A 17,929-nucleotide genomic window follows, 5' to 3' on the forward strand; every position below is an offset into this window, starting at 1 on the left:
GAAAGAGAAAGCTAGAAAGCATCTCCTAAGGGGGATAGCATGTCACCATGCCTTCTCCTTCATTCTCCTCTTGGAATTTTGGGCATGGGCATACTAGCACAAGCGCCCAGTATGATTTTCAAGCTGTCTGGTCTGGAAGTTGAACTGCACAGTTGGCCATGTGGAATCCAGCTGCCTTAACCACCATGCCACCAGCTGGACATCAGCCTTTATTTTGTTGAGGGTTCTTAGTCCTATTGGATAAGCTATGCTGGGTGACTAAAAGGTTATTGATATAAGTTTACTGTCAATAAATAACTGAAACAGTGTTTTCATTTTACATCCATCCTTCATATCTACATCACTACCTTAACTGCTCTTCCTGATAATGTAGATTTTAACACACTTGCATGTTTTATAACTGGTCTTGGAAATTAACAATGCAAAGGTATCTCTTTTTCAGCTCAGTACCCACAGTGCCTATGATATTCCTTGTCAAGGAGTAGGACAACAAAGTTAGCTTATTGAATATATATTCTGAGTATAGTCTACACATATGACATATATGCATTAATCAACTGACTTAATATGGTCTGAGAATCAGCGATGACTTCAAATATGGCAGAGTAACATTTTCAGTGATTGTCTGCATTACTCTGGGGGATTTGTTCACCAGGAGATGCATCTACCCATTGAAGTGTGGAATCTTTGTGCCCACTTGTAAGTTTATTCATTGGAATACATTATTTAGTATCCTAGTCTATGTCATTTCATTGTATCATCTTGCAATTTTAGCTTAAACATTTCCAGAGCTGTTTAAAAATATGACTCTTTCCATTTTTGCAACAAACAACACTTTTAAGGTGTAAAATTTCTTGTCAAAACAAGAAAATGTCATATCTGTATTTATTATGTCATCAATTTCTTTACATCTTCATAATCCAAGATATCTTTATCATCAATTTCTTCCTATTTTTTGGTATTCCAAGGCCTCATTAATCTTCTCATTCAAAAGGTGATTTAAATAGAGTTTGAATTTCTAGTATTTCTTCTGGGAATAGATACATTAGATTCAAGATCCCAAGTTATACCTGAAAAAATATACAAAGAAACTTCAAACATTACTGGAATATGAGGTTAACGACACATAATTATAATCTGCATTTAGAAGAGTTCTCCAGGTGACTCATGTACATTGGATATTGGAGATATTCTGGTCTAGAGTAGTCTCTCAGCCTCCCCAGTGTTAACATCCTGGTTGGATGACTGTGGTGAGAGCTCTGGTTTGCATTATAATACGTTACACAGTATCCCAGGCTTCAACCCACTGGGTACTACCAGTAGCACCTCCTATTTATGATAATAGAAATTTCCACAAGCATTGCAAAATTCCTCCTGGAAGCATAATCATCCTGCTTGAGGACCATTGGCCTGGAGTAAAAGGAATATAAATATTTTCAAAAAATGATTGTATCGTTTCTGTTTCTTGTTTTGTTTTGTTTTGAGAGATTTTTGCTATAAGGCATGTGTGCTCACCAGAAAGAGAGAGCCAGAGAGACATAAATGAGAAATCACCCCCCCCCAGGGGGGATGGCCATGCCACAATCCCTTCTCCTCCATTCTCCTCTCGGGATTTTCATCGTGCACGCACACATGCCCAGTGTGATTTCTAAGCCATCAGGTCCAGGACTTGAACCACCATCAACCATGTAGGATTCCAGCATCTTAAGCACCACACCACCTAGTGAGCCTGATTCCCCTCTTGCTACTACCTGATCTTCCTCGTGGACACTGCTCTTCTTTGCATTGTAGTAGGCAGTGTTCTTGTCTCCACGCATTAAATATCCATAGCACCTTCCCAGTGGTGATAACCAGAAGTTTCACCAGACATTGCCAAGTGTGTCCCGAATACACAATCACTTTGCTTAAGAGCTACTAGCCTAGGGCATAAGACCTGAAAACTTCTTTATGGAATTCCAAACAAAGCCCATCCCTTACTCAATTCCTAACTTTGGGCAGATTACACAACATAACTTCTAATTTCTGCAAAGATAGGACAAGTTCCTAATGATAGTGACCTCCTATATTGGCCATATGTAAAATCAAATGATACAGGGACCAGCAGGTGCTGTAATGGTTAAGGCACTGGACTCCCATATGGCCGACCATGGATCAAGTCACAGACCTGATGGCTTGAAATTCACGCAGGCACAACTGCTGGCTTTTATAGCACAAGATTTTATAGCAGACCAACATGGTTCTCTCCCTCAATGAAGAGGAAATAGCTTTTGCAGTGGCTGGCTGGAGCTGTATCTTCAACTGAGTACTTTGGAGATTCAGGGAAACTAGCGAAGGCAAGTACTTTGGAGCACAGTTGAACTCAGGTTGGCAAAGGTGCTAACATCAATCTCTAGAGGAAGGGGAGTTCACAGAGGGAAGGATAAAGATGGAATTCAACTGATGTCTAACCTGGACTCATGGGAAAAAGCAACAAGCAGGAAAATGTTTCTTTCTGCCCAGACCAGGGTCTACATGGGAAATCAAGTAGCCTGGGTTCAGAGTAACAAGAAAAAAATGTACCAAATGTGCAGATAAAATGGGCTGTAAATATCGCTCCTATTTTCATCAGAGTTTGCAGCCTTGAGTTGGCTGGAACATGGTTGCTGCTTTTGCAATGCTAAGTCAGATTACAGGACCAACGCTTCGTTCTGTCCTTTTATCCTACAGGGAACAGAGCTTCAATCTTCATTATTTAGACCCCTGCAAAGGAATGTAGATGCCTAAAGAAAAAAGATATTTTCAGAGACTTCACCCAGGTGAGTCTGAAAGCCTGGAAAAAAAGGTTCAAAGAGAATGGAATCAGAGAATGTTTGTCAGAGGTCACCTGAGAGCCCAATAAAACTAGCCCAGAGCCCAAAGATCACTGTGTTTGCTTGGAGGATGCATTTGTAATGGATTTATTTATTATGTTAAAAATAGAAGTGTCAGAACCAGCACATGTTGTGGTGCTTAAAACCCAGGACTCAGACATGGCCCACTACAGTTCGAGTCTCAAATCTAGGGTTTCAAAATCACACCAGGTACATGTGCATGCATGCCCAGGAACCCAGAAGACTGTAGGAGAAGGAATTGCAGTGTGGTCATCCCCTCTCAGGAGATGGAGGTGGTTTCTCTTATTCTCTCTCTCTCTCTATCTTCCTCCCTCCCTTTCTAGTGAGTGCACTTGTCCTATTGCAAAAAATAATTAAAGTGTCTCATTGCTAATGGCCTTTCAGCTAGCATCAAGTGGCATCTGTTCTAATCAGTTTAATATCTAAAATGTCCTCTATCTGAGGACAGTATATTAAATCAATTTTTGAAGCAGGGAGACGGAATGGGATCTTGCTTCATCCAACCCATGTATTGACCTGGTATTTCTGTACTTCCAGGGGTGTTACATGCCCTTGGCGGGATTAAAAAGAATAACCCAGGGGTCAACAGGTGGCATGTTTTTTTAGGAGCTGGACTCCCATATGATCTAGTGCAGTTCAGGTCCTGGACCCAATGGCTTGCAAATCACACCAGACATGTGTGCATGGATGCCCCAAATCCTGAGAGTACTTAGAAGGAATTACAGTGTTTTTTTCAGCTCATTCTCCCATCTTCTAATAGGGTTGATCATCGTTTTTCGGGACAGTTGCTTGAGGTTTTGGACAGTTGCTTGTGTATTCTGGTTAATAGCCTCTTATCTGATGCATAGTTTACAAAAATATTTTCCCATTCTGAGGGCTGTCAATTCACACTAATTACTGTGTCTTTTGCCATGCAGAAACTTCCCAATCTGATGTAATCCCACTTGTCTAATTTGGGGATTTTTTTTTTTTTTAACAGAGGTTTTTGCTATAGGGCACATGCACTCACCAGAAAAACTGAGAGACAGAAAGTGAGAAATGGTCCCCCTTGGGAGATGGCCATGCCACAATCCCTTCTCCTCCATTCTCCTCTCGGGATCTTGGGTATGCACACACACGCACCCGGCGTGAGTTTAAGCCACCGGGTCCAGGACTCAAACTGCATTCGACTACATGGGAGTCCAGCGACATAGTCATTATGTCAACTATTGGTCCCAATTTTTGGGATTATTGACTGCAAGATTTAAAAGAAAAAAACCCTCTACTTTCAGGATCAGCAATTGGCATAATGGCTATGCAGCTGGACTCCCATGTAGTCAACTGTGGTTCGAGTCCTGGACCCAATAGCTTAAACTCACACTGGGAGCACGTGCATGAATTTAGGGGGAATATAAAGCATTTTCCACCTGGGTCATCAGAAAAGTCATGATGCATCTTTCAGAAGATATCAGGATCTGTCTATGTACAAGTCAGTGGTTTGGTCTTCAAAGCAAACTAACAAAGATAGGTATCTTAGACTCCAGGGGAAATTTTAATTTTTGCAAAAGTACTGGCAAGATGACAGGTCTATAGATAGCAGAATCTCCAGAGAAGGAACAATAAAGACTACACTTACTTGACATCTAACTCGGTCCCTTGGGAACAGAGAATCAACAGGAAAATTTTCCTTTCTGAGCCGACTGTGTCTCACAGGGAAATCAGGTGCTCAGGGATTGTACTAACAAGATAGAAATATACCAAGTAAGCAAATCTAGGGAAATGTAAGGATCTCTTTTGTTCTTGTCTACCAGAGTGTGCAGCCTTGAGTTGAGTGAGAAGATGATGATGTCCTAAGGGTGGCTAAAGTATTGGTGCATGACAACATGCTGCTGTCTTGTCTAGGAACAGAACTTTAGTCTCTATCATCCACAATCCAGGGATGAGTTCAGACCTTCACATGGAGATCTTCTTGTCAGAGACCCCATCCAGGTGAGTCTTAGAACCCAGTAAGCAATGCAGAAAATGTTCACAGAGAATGGAAATTGAAAGTATTTTTCTGTCTTAGCAATTGTGAATAGTGCCACAATAAACATCAACATGCTGTTGAAGATATTTTATAGTTTTATCAACTAGACTAGGGAGAAATGTTCACATATTGAAATATTCACTTTGCAAGCTAAAGAATGTGATTGAATGCATAAAAGAAAAGGAAATTTAATAAAAAAGGAAAAACAAAAGAAAATATTTTTCTGAAATATTTCAGAGATCAACCAGCCTTGCCCAGAGATTGCTTTGTTTATTTGCTTGGCTGTTATGTTAATTTGTAATTAATTTATGTTATTGGTTAAAAAGTGAAGCTTTGGGACCAGCAGTTGGGGTAATGGCTATGTCGCTGGACTCTCATGTAGTCGATCATGGTTTGAGTCCTAAATCCAGTCGCTCGAACTAACACCGGACGCATGTGCATGAGTGAGTGCCTAAGATCCCAAGAGTAAAATGAAGGAGAAGGGATTGTGGCTTGGCCATCCCCACTGAGGGGTGATTTTGTGCTTTCTACCTCTGTATCTTTCTGTCTTTTTGGCAAGTCCTGGCACCCTGTAGCAAAAACCTGCAAAAAAATAGGGAAGTTTTTACAGCCAGAAGGTGGTGTGGGGGTTAATTAACACAGCTGGATTCCACATGAGCCATAGAGCAGTTTGATTCCTGGACCTGGAGTGCCCTCCAGGTACATGTGTGTGTACACAAAATCTCAAGAGGAGACTGGAGGATACAGGAGAAGGCAATATTGCAGTGTGCCTATCCCCACTGGAGGGCAATAATTCACTATGACCCCTCACCCCATCTCTCTCAGGCAAGTGCACAGGCACTATAGTAAAACAAAACGAAAATGTCTTTTAATCTCTGCAATGCATGGGCCATTGTTGACAAGTAAGTGATGAGCTTTTAAGTATAACTGGATGACACAGAACATAAACTGGGAGGAGAAACGTAGTTCTACTCAAGTTAGAGCATACCAAGGAGATTTACAATAAGCGGGACCTTGGAGTATTTGGTGTGAAAGGATGTGCACTGAGATGTTGACATTTTTATTGAATCTTTTAAGATGAGCTATATTTGAGCATCCTTCTGTAGTCATTATGAAGATCAGAAAGAAATGCTTTCAAATAGTCCCTTGCCAGAACAGTTCATCATAGATATTTACCAGTATTTTATCTCCTATCTGGTATTAAAAATAAATAAATAAATAAATAGTTTGAATTGAAGTATCAGAGGGGAGAATTAACTAGCTTTACAATGCAACAATTTCTTTGGTGCTGATGCTGAATTTATTTAGGCTTTTGCTAGTCTTTTTATTTTTGTGTGTATGCAAGTCATCTTTGTAAGTTATGTTTTTCTTTCTTCCCCAGGGCTTCAAGAGCATTTCACCAGTGTTACATCTGATTGAGCTGGTGAGTCTCTCTTTATTCTAATCTCTCGGAGTCACCTAAGTCTATCAGATCTCTTTCCTCTATCAGATCTGTTTCCCTCTCAGCACGTTTCATCTCTCTCTGCTTCTTGTTTTACATCTTTTTAAATACAGAGCACAGAATGGCCACTTCAAAATGCAGCTCCAAATTTACATGTCTATGGGAATCTTTGCAAATAAAATCTTGCTGGTGGATCCACATTCTCACATGGCTACATACACAGAGAATGCGACAGCTGGGAATGAGGAACCTTAAGTCCTCAAGTTACTGCATCAACAAGCCCCCTCCTTCCTCAACATGCCCTGAAATCTCACCTTTCTCCCTTTTCCTCTTTGCCTCTGCAAGTTGTTCACTTCCCAGATCCCTTTGCAGCTCCCACCCTATCTTCCCTTGGGACTCTATTCAAAGGTTGCCTGGTCTGTCACTTGCGCTATCTACCCCCAAGAAAAAGCACTCATGTATACTCTCTCCTATCTATATAATTTCATGCACTTCAGAGCACTTGTTAATATTTCATACATAACATCATTCATGTTTTTAAAGGTATGGAGGAGATTCTATTTCACTTTGAGAGGCTTTACTTTCACAATATATGTACCCTTGGCACAGAAAATGTTATTAATGTTTTGCAAATTGTTTAATAAGTTAAATATTTAGGTTGATATTTATGAAACTTTTAGACATTAAATAGGAGAAAGTAATGGCTATCTGCATTTGCATATATGATCACAATCAAAATGATAAAATAAAGCAAAGAATAAAGCTTAACACCCTCCAAACGTAGTAAGTTGCAATTTTTTTGTTCTTTTTCATAAATTATGGTAGTGCTTTTTTTCTCGTATTTTATTATTTCTTTTACCTTCAATCGCTGTACATCATTACATCATAAGATTAATTTTCCCAGCATAAATACAGTGTATATCAGTCCAATCAAAGATATTACCATATATAATATGGAATGATAATTTTCATTTTTGTGAATTAATGGCTATCTGAATTTGCATATGTGATATTTTTCCTTAAGAAGCATGTATTTCCTTCCACATATCTTTCCTTAACAGTTTCTCTTCTTTCCTTCCCCCTTGATTCCCTCCCTCTCAATCTCTCCCATTTCTCACCCACTCCCTCCCACACTGTCTCTAGTATCCACAGTTGTTCTCCATGCTTTTGTACCTCCCAATCTTTTAGTTTATGCCATAGAGTGCAGACATTCCATATATATTAAGCGGGGACATACAATGCCTCTCTTTCATAGTCTGGCTTGCTTCACTTAGCATTGAATCTTTCCTATTCACCCACTTTCTATCAAATGTCAGGTCTCGTTTTTTTAATGACTGAGTGGTAGTACATAATGTTAATTTGCCACATTTTTTCAATCCATTCAACTGTTCTTGGCCATTTGTATTGCTTCCTTATTGTCACAATGTTTTTCTGACTGGGTGTATTCCTATCTATGGGTAGATACCCAGGAGTGGAATTGCTGGAGCATATGGTAATTCCGATTGTAGGTTCCTGAGGAACCTTTATATTGTTCTCCACTGAGGCTGAACTAATACACAATCTCATGAACCATATTTAGAGCTCACTTTTCACCACAGCATAACAGGCACTTCTCACTACTTTTTTTTTCCCTTTTTTTGGAGAGATTTTTCTATAGGGCACGTGCGCTCTCCAGACAGACAGAGAGAGACAAAGAGACAGAAAGTGAGAAATCACCCCCCTGGGGGGATGGCCATGCCACAATCCCTTCTCCTCCGTTCTCCTCTCAGGATCTTGCACACGCACACACACGAGCCTGCGTGAGTTTAAGCCACTGGGTCTGGGACTCGAACCGTGGTCGACTACGTGGGAGTCCAGCGACATAGCCATTATGCCAATTGCTGGTCCCCTTCTCATTACTTTTTTAAAAAAGGTTTTTGTTTTTGCCCTAGCATGTGTGCACTCATTGGAGAGAGAGACAGACAGACAGTGAGAGAGAAAGTGAGAAATAACATCCCAGAAGGATTGTCACACCATAATCCTTTCTCCTCCATTTTCCTCCCAGGATATTGGGCACACACACAAACACAAACACACACACACACACACACACACACACACACACACACACACATGCATCCATCATAGTTTTTAAGCAACTGGACCCAGGACCTTAACTGTGGTTGGCCAAGTGGGAGTCCAGTGACATAACCTCTGCACCATCTACTCTCCCTGCACCTATTATTCTTTATTAACCTTAATCCTTCTGACCGGGGGTTAATTTCTAATGAAACATTTGTTCCTATTCTATGATTATTTCTTTATCAGCACATTATTCCTAATTATCAATAGACTGTGCTTATTTTAGTTTCTAAAAGATTACACTCATTTTCCAGATTTTCCTGGAACAAGGGGCAGCTCTCAAATTATATGACTCAAATGGACAAAAGAATTTCTAAATACACATGTGGAATTTGTGACCTCTTGTGGAAAGGTTGAGAATGAGACAGGAATTCCTAACTAGAGATAGCTCGTACAGAGAGATATAGAAAAGGAAGACATACCAACAAGAGACAGGTAAATTACTTTATTCACTGAAAAACATAAATTGAGCTACTTTATTATAACTCTGTGAGTAATAGCTTTTTGAGTGAAATTTAGTCATTTTATCTTTCTTTTTCCTAGTCACCTCTACACATGGAATCAGGGAATGATACAAAAAATTTGAAATTTCTTCTTCTTGGATTATCAGAGGAACCAGAATTGCAGCCCCTCCTATTTGGGCTCTTCCTCTCCATGTACCTGATCACTGTGTGTGGAAACCTGCTCATCATCCTGGCCACCATCTCAGACTCCCACCTGCACACCCCCATGTACTTCTTCCTCTCCAACCTGTCCTTTGTAGACATCTGTTTCACCTCCACCACCGTCCCAAAGATGCTGGCGAACATCCAGACACAGAGCAAGGTCATCACCTATGCAGGCTGCATCACCCAGATGTTCTTTTACATAGTCTTCATACTGTTGGATGGCGTCCTCCTGACTGTGATGGCCTATGACCGGTATGTGGCCATCTGTCACCCCCTTCACTACACCATCATCATGAATCCTCAGTTCTGTGTGTTGTTGGTTCTTGGGTCTTGGATCACAAGTGTCTTGCAATCCTTGCTCCAAAACTCAATGGTGTTGTGGCTGTCCTTCTGTCCACATACCCAAATCCCTCACTTTTTCTGTGAATTTATTCAGGTGTTGCACCTTGCCTGTTCTGACACCTTTATCAATGACATTGCTGCATATATTGGAGCTATACTGCTGGGTGGTGCAACCCTTACTGGAATCCTTTACTCTTACTGTAAGATAGTTTCCTCCGTACGTAAGATCTCATCAGCTCAGGGGAAGTACAAAGCCTTTTCCACCTGTGCCTCTCACCTCTCAGTTGTCTCCTTATTTTACTGTTCATTTCAAGGAGTGTACCTTAGTGCTGTTGATAATCAAAATTCACACTCAAGTGCAGCAGCCTCGGTGATGTACATTGTGGTCACCCCCATGCTGAACCCCTTCATCTACAGTCTGAGGAATAAAGACATAAAGAGGGCTCTGAGAAGACTCATTGGGAAGGAAACCAGCATAGAATGAACTTTCCTGGTACCAAAAAAAAAAAAAAATTGTCCTCATTAGCAAGGCTCACAGTTTAAATTCAGAAATGCTGATAATCTAATTATAGTTCAGAAGTAGAACTTGTTCCTTCCAATCATCTTCAATGAGTTTCCTAACTTTGATTAAACATCGCCACACAATAAAAAAAAATCATCCTATTAAGCTTTGTGGTCTAATAGCATTTTTCCCCTTTGTTCCTTTTTTATATTTCTACAAGTTTATCCTAATTATAGATCAGAAATATTTGGAAACACTCAATAATTTTATGGAATAACATGAATTTCTGATGAATATTTTTTCCCAAATGAAATATATCAAGTAATTATTCTATTTTCTAATTAAAATAATCCTGTGTTTTTCTTCCATTATAGGAACCAAAAAAGTACACTTGGCAACAATGACCCATTATTTGATTGTATAATACCAGAAAATCTGACTAGAATTTTCCAATTTTTTGTGTGCATCATTCTTTGTGGGTTTTTTCCTATGATTTTTTCTTTAATTTTATGTAGCATTTTTTTGCCTCATATTAATTAATTAATTAAGTTAGTTTTTTACATTCAATCACTGTATATCATTACATTTTACCAAATGAGATTTCTCATTGTGAATACATTGCATATGGGTTTATTCAAAGAAATTACTACACATGTCAGGATCAACAGATAATTTTCCATTTTTATGTTCCTTAAATATTTTGCTTCTTTCCTTTTTCCTTCATTCCCTCCCTCCACTCTCTCCCATATCCTTCCCTCTTCCTGCACTGTCTCTATGTTTTTAAACCTTCCCATCTTTCAGCTTCTGCCATAGAGTACTGACATTCAGTATGTATTGAGTGGAGACTTAATGTGCCTCTCTTTCATAGTTTGGCAACTGGCTTGCGTTGCATAGCAGTCAATCTTCCATATATTTCACTTTCTATCAGATGCCAGAGTCTCATTTTTTTAACAGCAGTATAATGTTCCATTGTGTATATGTGCCACACTTTTTCAATCCATTCATCTATTTGTGGACATTTGGGTTGGTTCCATATCTTAGCAGTTGCCACAATAAACATGAATGTGCAAGTCAGAAAATCACTTGCACATCCTTCCTTGTTATATCACTACTTTAATTGTTCCTAATACAGCGTTTAACACATTGATTTGTTTTATCATTTCTCATCTGTGGGGTTTTTTCTCTCTGTTTCTTCTTGAGCCCTGTGACTACAGTGCCAATGTAACTATGCAACTACACTTGCAAAAATAAATACTATCCATACATCCTCTCCTTTAGGAGATCACATTGTACTAGCTCTCCATCTTGTCCTTTATAGATATTTCTTTTACCTTCAACATCGTTCCAAAGATGTGCGTGAATACCTGGACAGATAACAAATACAGAACTTAAGAAGGCTGTATCACCAAGATGTTCTTTTTCATACTCTTTGAAGGGGTAAAGAACTTTCTCCTGACTATAATGGCCTAGGACCACCATGTGGCCACTATCACCTCCTGCATTCTACAGTTATCATGAACTTTCTTTTCTGAGAACTGCTACTTCTGTTGTCTTGGATTATGAGTGTTCTGCCTTTGTTGTTACATAATTTAATGGTTTAGTGACTGTTCTTCTATGTACACTTAAAAAGCTCCTATTGGGGCTAGCAGATCATGTAGTTATTAAGGCACTAGAGACTCCCACATGGCCCAATGCACTTTGACTTCTGGACCTGGTGACTTAAAATTCTTGCTGGGTACATGCCCAAATTCTTGTGTGTGCATGCCCAAAATTCCAGGAGGAGAATGGAGGAGAAAGATTTGCAGCATGATCATCCCCACTGAAAGGTAATTTCTCATTTGACCTCTCACTGTCTCATTCTGTTTCTCTCCTCTCCAGTGAGTACACACATTCTATGATTTTTTTTTCATTCTCTCATTTCTTATTTAAATTTCTATAGATATTCCACCTTTTCTCTTTAGACAGCTCTTTCAATGACATGGTCATGTAATTTGCATCTGTGTTTTGGAGGCATGGAACCCTCCCTGGAATCCTTTACTCTTATTCTAAGATAGTTTCCTCCATATGAACAATCTCATCAGCTCAGGGGAAGTACAAAGCATTTTACACCTGTGCCTTTCACTTCTCAGTTGTCTTCTTATTTCACTTTACAATCCTAGATGTGTGTCTTATTGATGGCACTACCCACATTTCACAGACAATGAAGCAGCCTCTGTAAGAACACTGTAGTCACCCCATGCTGAATCTATTCATGACCAATGATATGATTCAAGTACTAGATCCAGGGGATTGAAAAGGGATTGGTTGAGTCCTGGACCTGGTGTTTGCATTCTCAATTTTCCTCTCTGTCTTTCTTGGGTGAGTGTGTGTGCTCTATAGCAAATTTAATAATAGTAATAATGAATACTTCTTAAAAAATTTAAAAAGGGCCGGCAAGTGGTGTATTCATTAAAGATGCTGGATTCCACATGGCCAACTAGTGTTTGAGTTCCAGACCTGGTGGTTTGCTAACTAACCCTCTCTCCCTGTTTCTCTTTGGTCAAATTAAAATAAATAAATAAATACATACATACATACATACATACATCTAAATGAAATAACTCTTAAAAAAAAAAAAGAAAACAAAACAAATTACACTGGGCGTATGTGCACGCATGCCCAAAATCCCAAGAGGATCATGAAGAGAGTAGGGCTTGCCATATGGTCATCCTCATGAAGGGATAATTTTTCACTTTTCCTCCTCTCTTTCTGCCTCTCTTTGGTGAGTGCACAACCACCTAGATAAAAATCTAAATAATAATAATAATATTATCATCTGTAAAAAACAACAAGGCCCTGGAATTTGAAAGAAAGAAGATGAATATGGAAGATTTGTTGCTGAGTGAAGCAAGTCAGGCTATGAAAGAGAGACATTGTATGTCTTCACTTAACATATACCAACTGTCCACACTCTATGGTAGAGACTGAAAGACTGGAGGATATAAAAGCATTAAGAATTGTTGTGGATGCTAGAAACAAAGTGGAAAGAGAGTGTGAGAGGGGAAGAGTGCAGGAAAGGAAATTACGGAAAAAATAAGGAGAGATAAGATATTGTGGGGCACAGATATGGTTTGTTATCTGTTTAGGAGAATGTGCATAGTATTCTCAACTGGACTGAGATGTGTATCATGCTGGGTAAAGTCTCTTTACAATCTAAATGCTGTATAGTGATTGAATGTATAAATAATAATAGTAATAATAAAGTGTAAAAATCATTATTATAATAATAAAAGAAAATAGCAGAAGTTCCCAAAACAAAAACCATGTTCCATCCAGTACAAGATTGAATATTCTGAATAAATAGAAGAGATAGGAGATGGCAAGTGGTGTGGTGGTTAAGGGCACTGTACTCCCACATATCAGGTCCCCTGGTGACTTGCTTTCTTGCTTTCTCTCTCTCTGTCATCAAATTAAAAAATAACAGAAATGATAAATAGCTGTCTTTATCTGCTCATTTGTCACATCTCCCTCTTGTTCTCCAGTTTTGTTTTCTTTTTTAAGAATTTTTTGCCATCTCATATGTGCACTTGTTGGAGAGAGACAGTGAGAGGGAAAGTGAGAAATCACCCCCATGGAAAATGGTCACCCTGCAATCCCACTGCTTCTTGGATTTTCAGCAAACAAACACAGTTGCCCAGCATAATTTCTAAGCCACCAGGTTTGGGATTTGAACCAGTACCAGCCATGTTAAGGGAGTCCGGTTTCTTAATCATCATGCCCTGCCCACCCTAATTTCCTTCTTGCTACTCTAAACTCAGACTACCTGACCTTCCTTGTGGACACTGCTCTTCTGTGAATTGTAGAAGGCAGTATCCTTGTGTCCACCCACCAAGATCCAGTAGCACATCCCAGTGGTGACAACCAGAAGTTTCACCAGACAACATTGTCAAGTGTCTTCTGAGGGAACAGTCACTCTGCTTGAGAACTACTAGCCTAGGGCGTAAGACTTGAAAATCTCTTTATGAATTCCAACCAAAGCTCATTCCTTATTCAATTCCTAACTTTGAGCAGATCACACAACATAACTTATAACTTTTGCTAAGGTAGGACAAGTTCCTAACAGTATTGGCCTCATATATCGGCCATGTGTAAAACCAAATGATACAGGGGCCAGCAGGTGGTGTAAAGATTAAGGCACTGGACTCCTACGTGAACGACCATAGTTATAGCCCAGACCTGATGGCTTGAAATTCACGCCAGGCACAACTGCTGGCTTTTGTAGCACAAGGTTTTATAGCAGACGAATGAAGAGGAAATAGCATTTGCGGTGGCTGGCTGGAGCTGTATCTTCAAATAGTGAGTACTTTGGAGTTTCAGGGAAACTAGTGAAGGCAAATACTTTGGAGCACAGTTGAACTCAGGCAAAGGTTCTAACATGGAACTCTAGAGGCAGGGGAGTTCACAGAGAGGGAAGGATAAAGACGGAATTCAACTGATGTCTAACCTGGACTCATGGGAAAAATCAACACGCAGGAAAATGTTTCTTTCTGCCCAGACCAGGGTCTACATGGGAAATCAAGTAGCCTGGGTTCAGAGTAACAAGAAGGAAATGTACCAAATGTGCAGATAAAAGGGGCTGTAAATATCGCTCCTATTTTCATCAGAGTTTGCAGCCTTGAGCTGGCTGGAACATGGTTGCTGCTTTTGCAATCCTAAATTGGACTACAGGGCCAATGCTTCACTCTGTCCTTTTGTCCTGCTGGGGACAGAGCTTCAGTCTTCATTATTTAGACTCCTGCAAAGCAATGTAGATGCCAAAATTAAAAAACATATTTTCAGAGACTTCACCCAGATGAGTCTGAGAACCCGACAGAAAAGGTTCAGAGAGAATGGTAACTGAGATTGTTCGCCAGAGGTCACCTGAGAGCCCAATAAACCTAGCCCAGAGCCCACAGATCACTGTGTTCGCTTGGAGGATGAATTTGTAATGGATTCATTTAGTATGTTAAAAATAGAAGTGTCAGGGCCAGCAGGTGGTGTGGTGATTAAGGCACTGGACTTCCACATGGCTGAATATAGTTCAAGCCTCAGACCTGGGGGTTTCCAAATCATACTAGGTACATGTGCATGCATGCCCAAGAAATCAGGAGAATGGAGAAGGAATTGCAGTGTGGTCATCCTCTCTGAGGGAGTGGTTTCTCTTTCTCTCTCTCTCTCTCTCTCTCTTCTTCCCTGTCCCTCTCTAATGAGTGCAATTGTCCTATGGCAAAAAAAAATAATTGAAGTGTCTCATTTCTTATTGGCCTTTTGCTAGCATCACGTGACATCTGTCCTCGTCAGTTTAATATCTGACATGTCCTCTATCTGAGGAGAATATATTAAATCAATTTTTGGAGCAGGAAGATGGATTGGGAGCTTGCTTCATCCAACCCATGCATTGACCTGGTATTGCAGAACCTCCAGGAGTGTTGCATCCCTCTTTGAGGGATTAAAAAGAATTACCTGGCGATCAGCAGGTGGTATGGTGTTTAAGGAGCTGAACTCCCATATGGCTGAGTATATTTCAGGTCTCGGACCCAGTAGTTTGAATATCACACCAGACATGTGTCCATGTATGCCCCAAATCCTAAGAGTAGTTAGAAGGGATTGCAGCATGGCCATCCCCACTGGGCAGTGATTTCTCACTTTCCCCATCACTGTCTCTCTCTCTGACAAGCATATACTCTCAATGGCAAAAAAACTAAAAAGAAAAAAGCATTTTAGACTTCAAAGCTTGGATCGGAATGGAAGATGTGTTTGATAAGACTGAGGAAGGAATAGAAGGGGTAACGGGATTTCAATACATTAGAGCATATTGGGGCCAGCATTCCTCCAAATCAGTTACTCAGTTTTCCTATTCCTTCTTGCAAATTCCCGTGGACATGCTCTGCATCACTAATAGTAATTGTCTTTCATACATTTTACTGTTTATTGGGTTGTCAGATTAGGCATTATGCATTTTTGCATAGAAAAAAAAACAGTATAAAATGTGACATGAATTTTCTGAGAGCTCAATACTTCACATGTTACTCTTATTCCTATTATATTACCTTTCGTAGTTGAATTTTTAAAATAGAAACTGACCTTTCTATCCTTCTGCATTCATCTGAAAATCACTCACTGATCCTCCCTACACTCACTAATTGGACTGCCTATAACACAGCAGACTCTCAATTTGTATTACTCAAATGCATAAAGAAACTTTTCTTAGTAAAATTGTAGAATGGTCAGTCAGTGGCATGGTGTTTAAAGTGACTGGATCCCACATGGCCAGCTGTGTGGTTTGAGCCTTGATTTTGGTAGCTAAAAAAAAATACACAGGGTGTGTGTGTGTGTGTGTGCCCCAAATCCTAAAGAGAGAATGGAAGAAAAGAGACTGTGGCATGGCCCTCCTTCATGGAGGATGTTTTCTCACTTTCTCCCTCTCTTTGTCCTTCTCCAGGAAGCCCATGCACTCTCTGGAAAATTTAAAAATAAACAAATATATATATATATATATTATCTTAGTCATTTGACTGGGGTTACATGATATCTCATTGTGGTTTTGATCTGCATCGTCCTTACAATGAGGGATGTTGAGTATTTTTTTTTTCATATATCTTTTGGCTATTCGTATGTCTTCCTTAGAGAGTGGTTTCATGACTTCATTCTCCCATTTTATAGTAGGGTTGATCATCTTTTTTCGGGACAACTGCTTGAGTTCCTTGTGTATTGTGGCTATCAGTCCCTTATCTGATGCATAGTTTACAAAAATATTTTCCCATTCTGAGGGCTGTCGATTCACACTAATTATTGTGTCTTTTGCCATGCAGAAACTTCTCAATCTGATGTAATCCCACTTGTCTACTTTGGGGTAATTGTGCAAAATTTAAAGGAAAAAAAAAACTCAACTTTCAACTACAAAACTTTTCTTAAGGTATGAAAAAAAGGGTTGCATCACAATTTTAGGGTTTTGAGACAAAAGTGGATTGATTTTATATTATCATATTATAAAGTAACTGAAAATGTAAATAAATAAATAGTAAATGAAAATAAAACTATACAATGCCTGAACTTTTAGGGTTAAGGTTGACAATAAGACAGGAATTCCCAATCTGAGATTGTGTATGAAAGAAGAATCAAACCCTTACCCAAAAGGTAGAAATCAATTTCTTGACTATAAAACATAAATTGTAGCATTTTACCTACGTGAGTTTCATTCTTTTGAGTGAAAACTAGACTTTTCTTTTGCCTGGCAGTTATCTCCACTAAGATAACTTCTTGGAACCAAGAAACAATACAGAAATTTCAAAATTCTTTCTTCTAGAACTTTCAGAGAAACCAGAATTGCAACCATTTCTATTTGGGCTATTCCTTTCCATGTACTTGATCACTTTCTGTGGAAACCGGCTCATTATCCTGATCACCATTTCAGACTCTTACCTTTGCATGCCCATGTCATTCTTCCTCTCCAACCTGTCCTTCATAGACATCTATTTCACCTCCACCACAATACCCAAGATGCTGGTGAACATCCAGACCCAGAGCAAGGTCATCATCTATGCAGGATGCATCACACAGATGAAGTTTTTCATGCTCTTTTCAAGACTGCATATTTTTCTGCTGACCATAATGGCCTTTGACCAGTTTGTGGCCATCTATCACCCCCTGCACTACATGCTTGTGATAAACCATGAGCTCTACGGATTGCTTGTCCTGGAGTCCTGGATCCTGAGTGTCCTGACTTCCTTGTTACCTAGCTTACTGGTGGTGTGGCTATCCTTCTGTACACACTTGGAAATCCACCACTTGTTCTGTGAAATTTTATAGTGGTTCACATTGCCTGTCTTGACACCTTTCTTGAAGACATGATGATGAATTTTACATCTTTATTGGTGGTGGGGAAGTGGAACCATTTCTGGGATCCTTTACTCTTATTCTAAGATAGTTTCCTCTATTTGTACCATCTCGTGAGCTTAGGGG

The 17,929-nt window shown here is 39.6% G+C and overlaps 1 protein-coding gene and 2 non-coding genes across 3 annotated transcripts in view; all 3 read left to right on the plus strand.

Annotated features, from left to right (window-relative positions):
* The window catches only part of LOC102481812 (olfactory receptor 7A10-like), a 21,514-nt gene extending 3,738 nt beyond the window's left edge, over positions 1 to 17,776 (plus strand). The window contains exons 2-5 of the mRNA XM_014582909.2: positions 4,752 to 4,838; positions 6,257 to 6,298; positions 9,542 to 9,668; positions 17,274 to 17,776. Coding sequence (XP_014438395.2) covers positions 4,752 to 4,838; positions 6,257 to 6,298; positions 9,542 to 9,668; positions 17,274 to 17,776 — 759 coding nt within the window. The remainder of the gene's footprint in view (positions 1 to 4,751; positions 4,839 to 6,256; positions 6,299 to 9,541; positions 9,669 to 17,273) is intronic.
* LOC114005502 (U2 spliceosomal RNA) lies at positions 3,232 to 3,423 on the plus strand. The gene has a single exon (XR_003547349.1). It is a non-coding gene; the product is annotated as a U2 spliceosomal RNA (small nuclear RNA).
* LOC114005500 (U2 spliceosomal RNA) lies at positions 15,220 to 15,407 on the plus strand. Its single transcript, XR_003547347.1, has one exon. It is a non-coding gene; the product is annotated as a U2 spliceosomal RNA (small nuclear RNA).
* Positions 17,777 to 17,929: the final 153 nt, after the last annotated feature.

This window comes from Tupaia chinensis, unplaced genomic scaffold, assembly GCF_000334495.1.
Source record: "Tupaia chinensis unplaced genomic scaffold, TupChi_1.0 Scaffold143920_1, whole genome shotgun sequence".
In the NCBI taxonomy this organism is placed as follows: domain Eukaryota; kingdom Metazoa; phylum Chordata; class Mammalia; order Scandentia; family Tupaiidae; genus Tupaia; species Tupaia belangeri.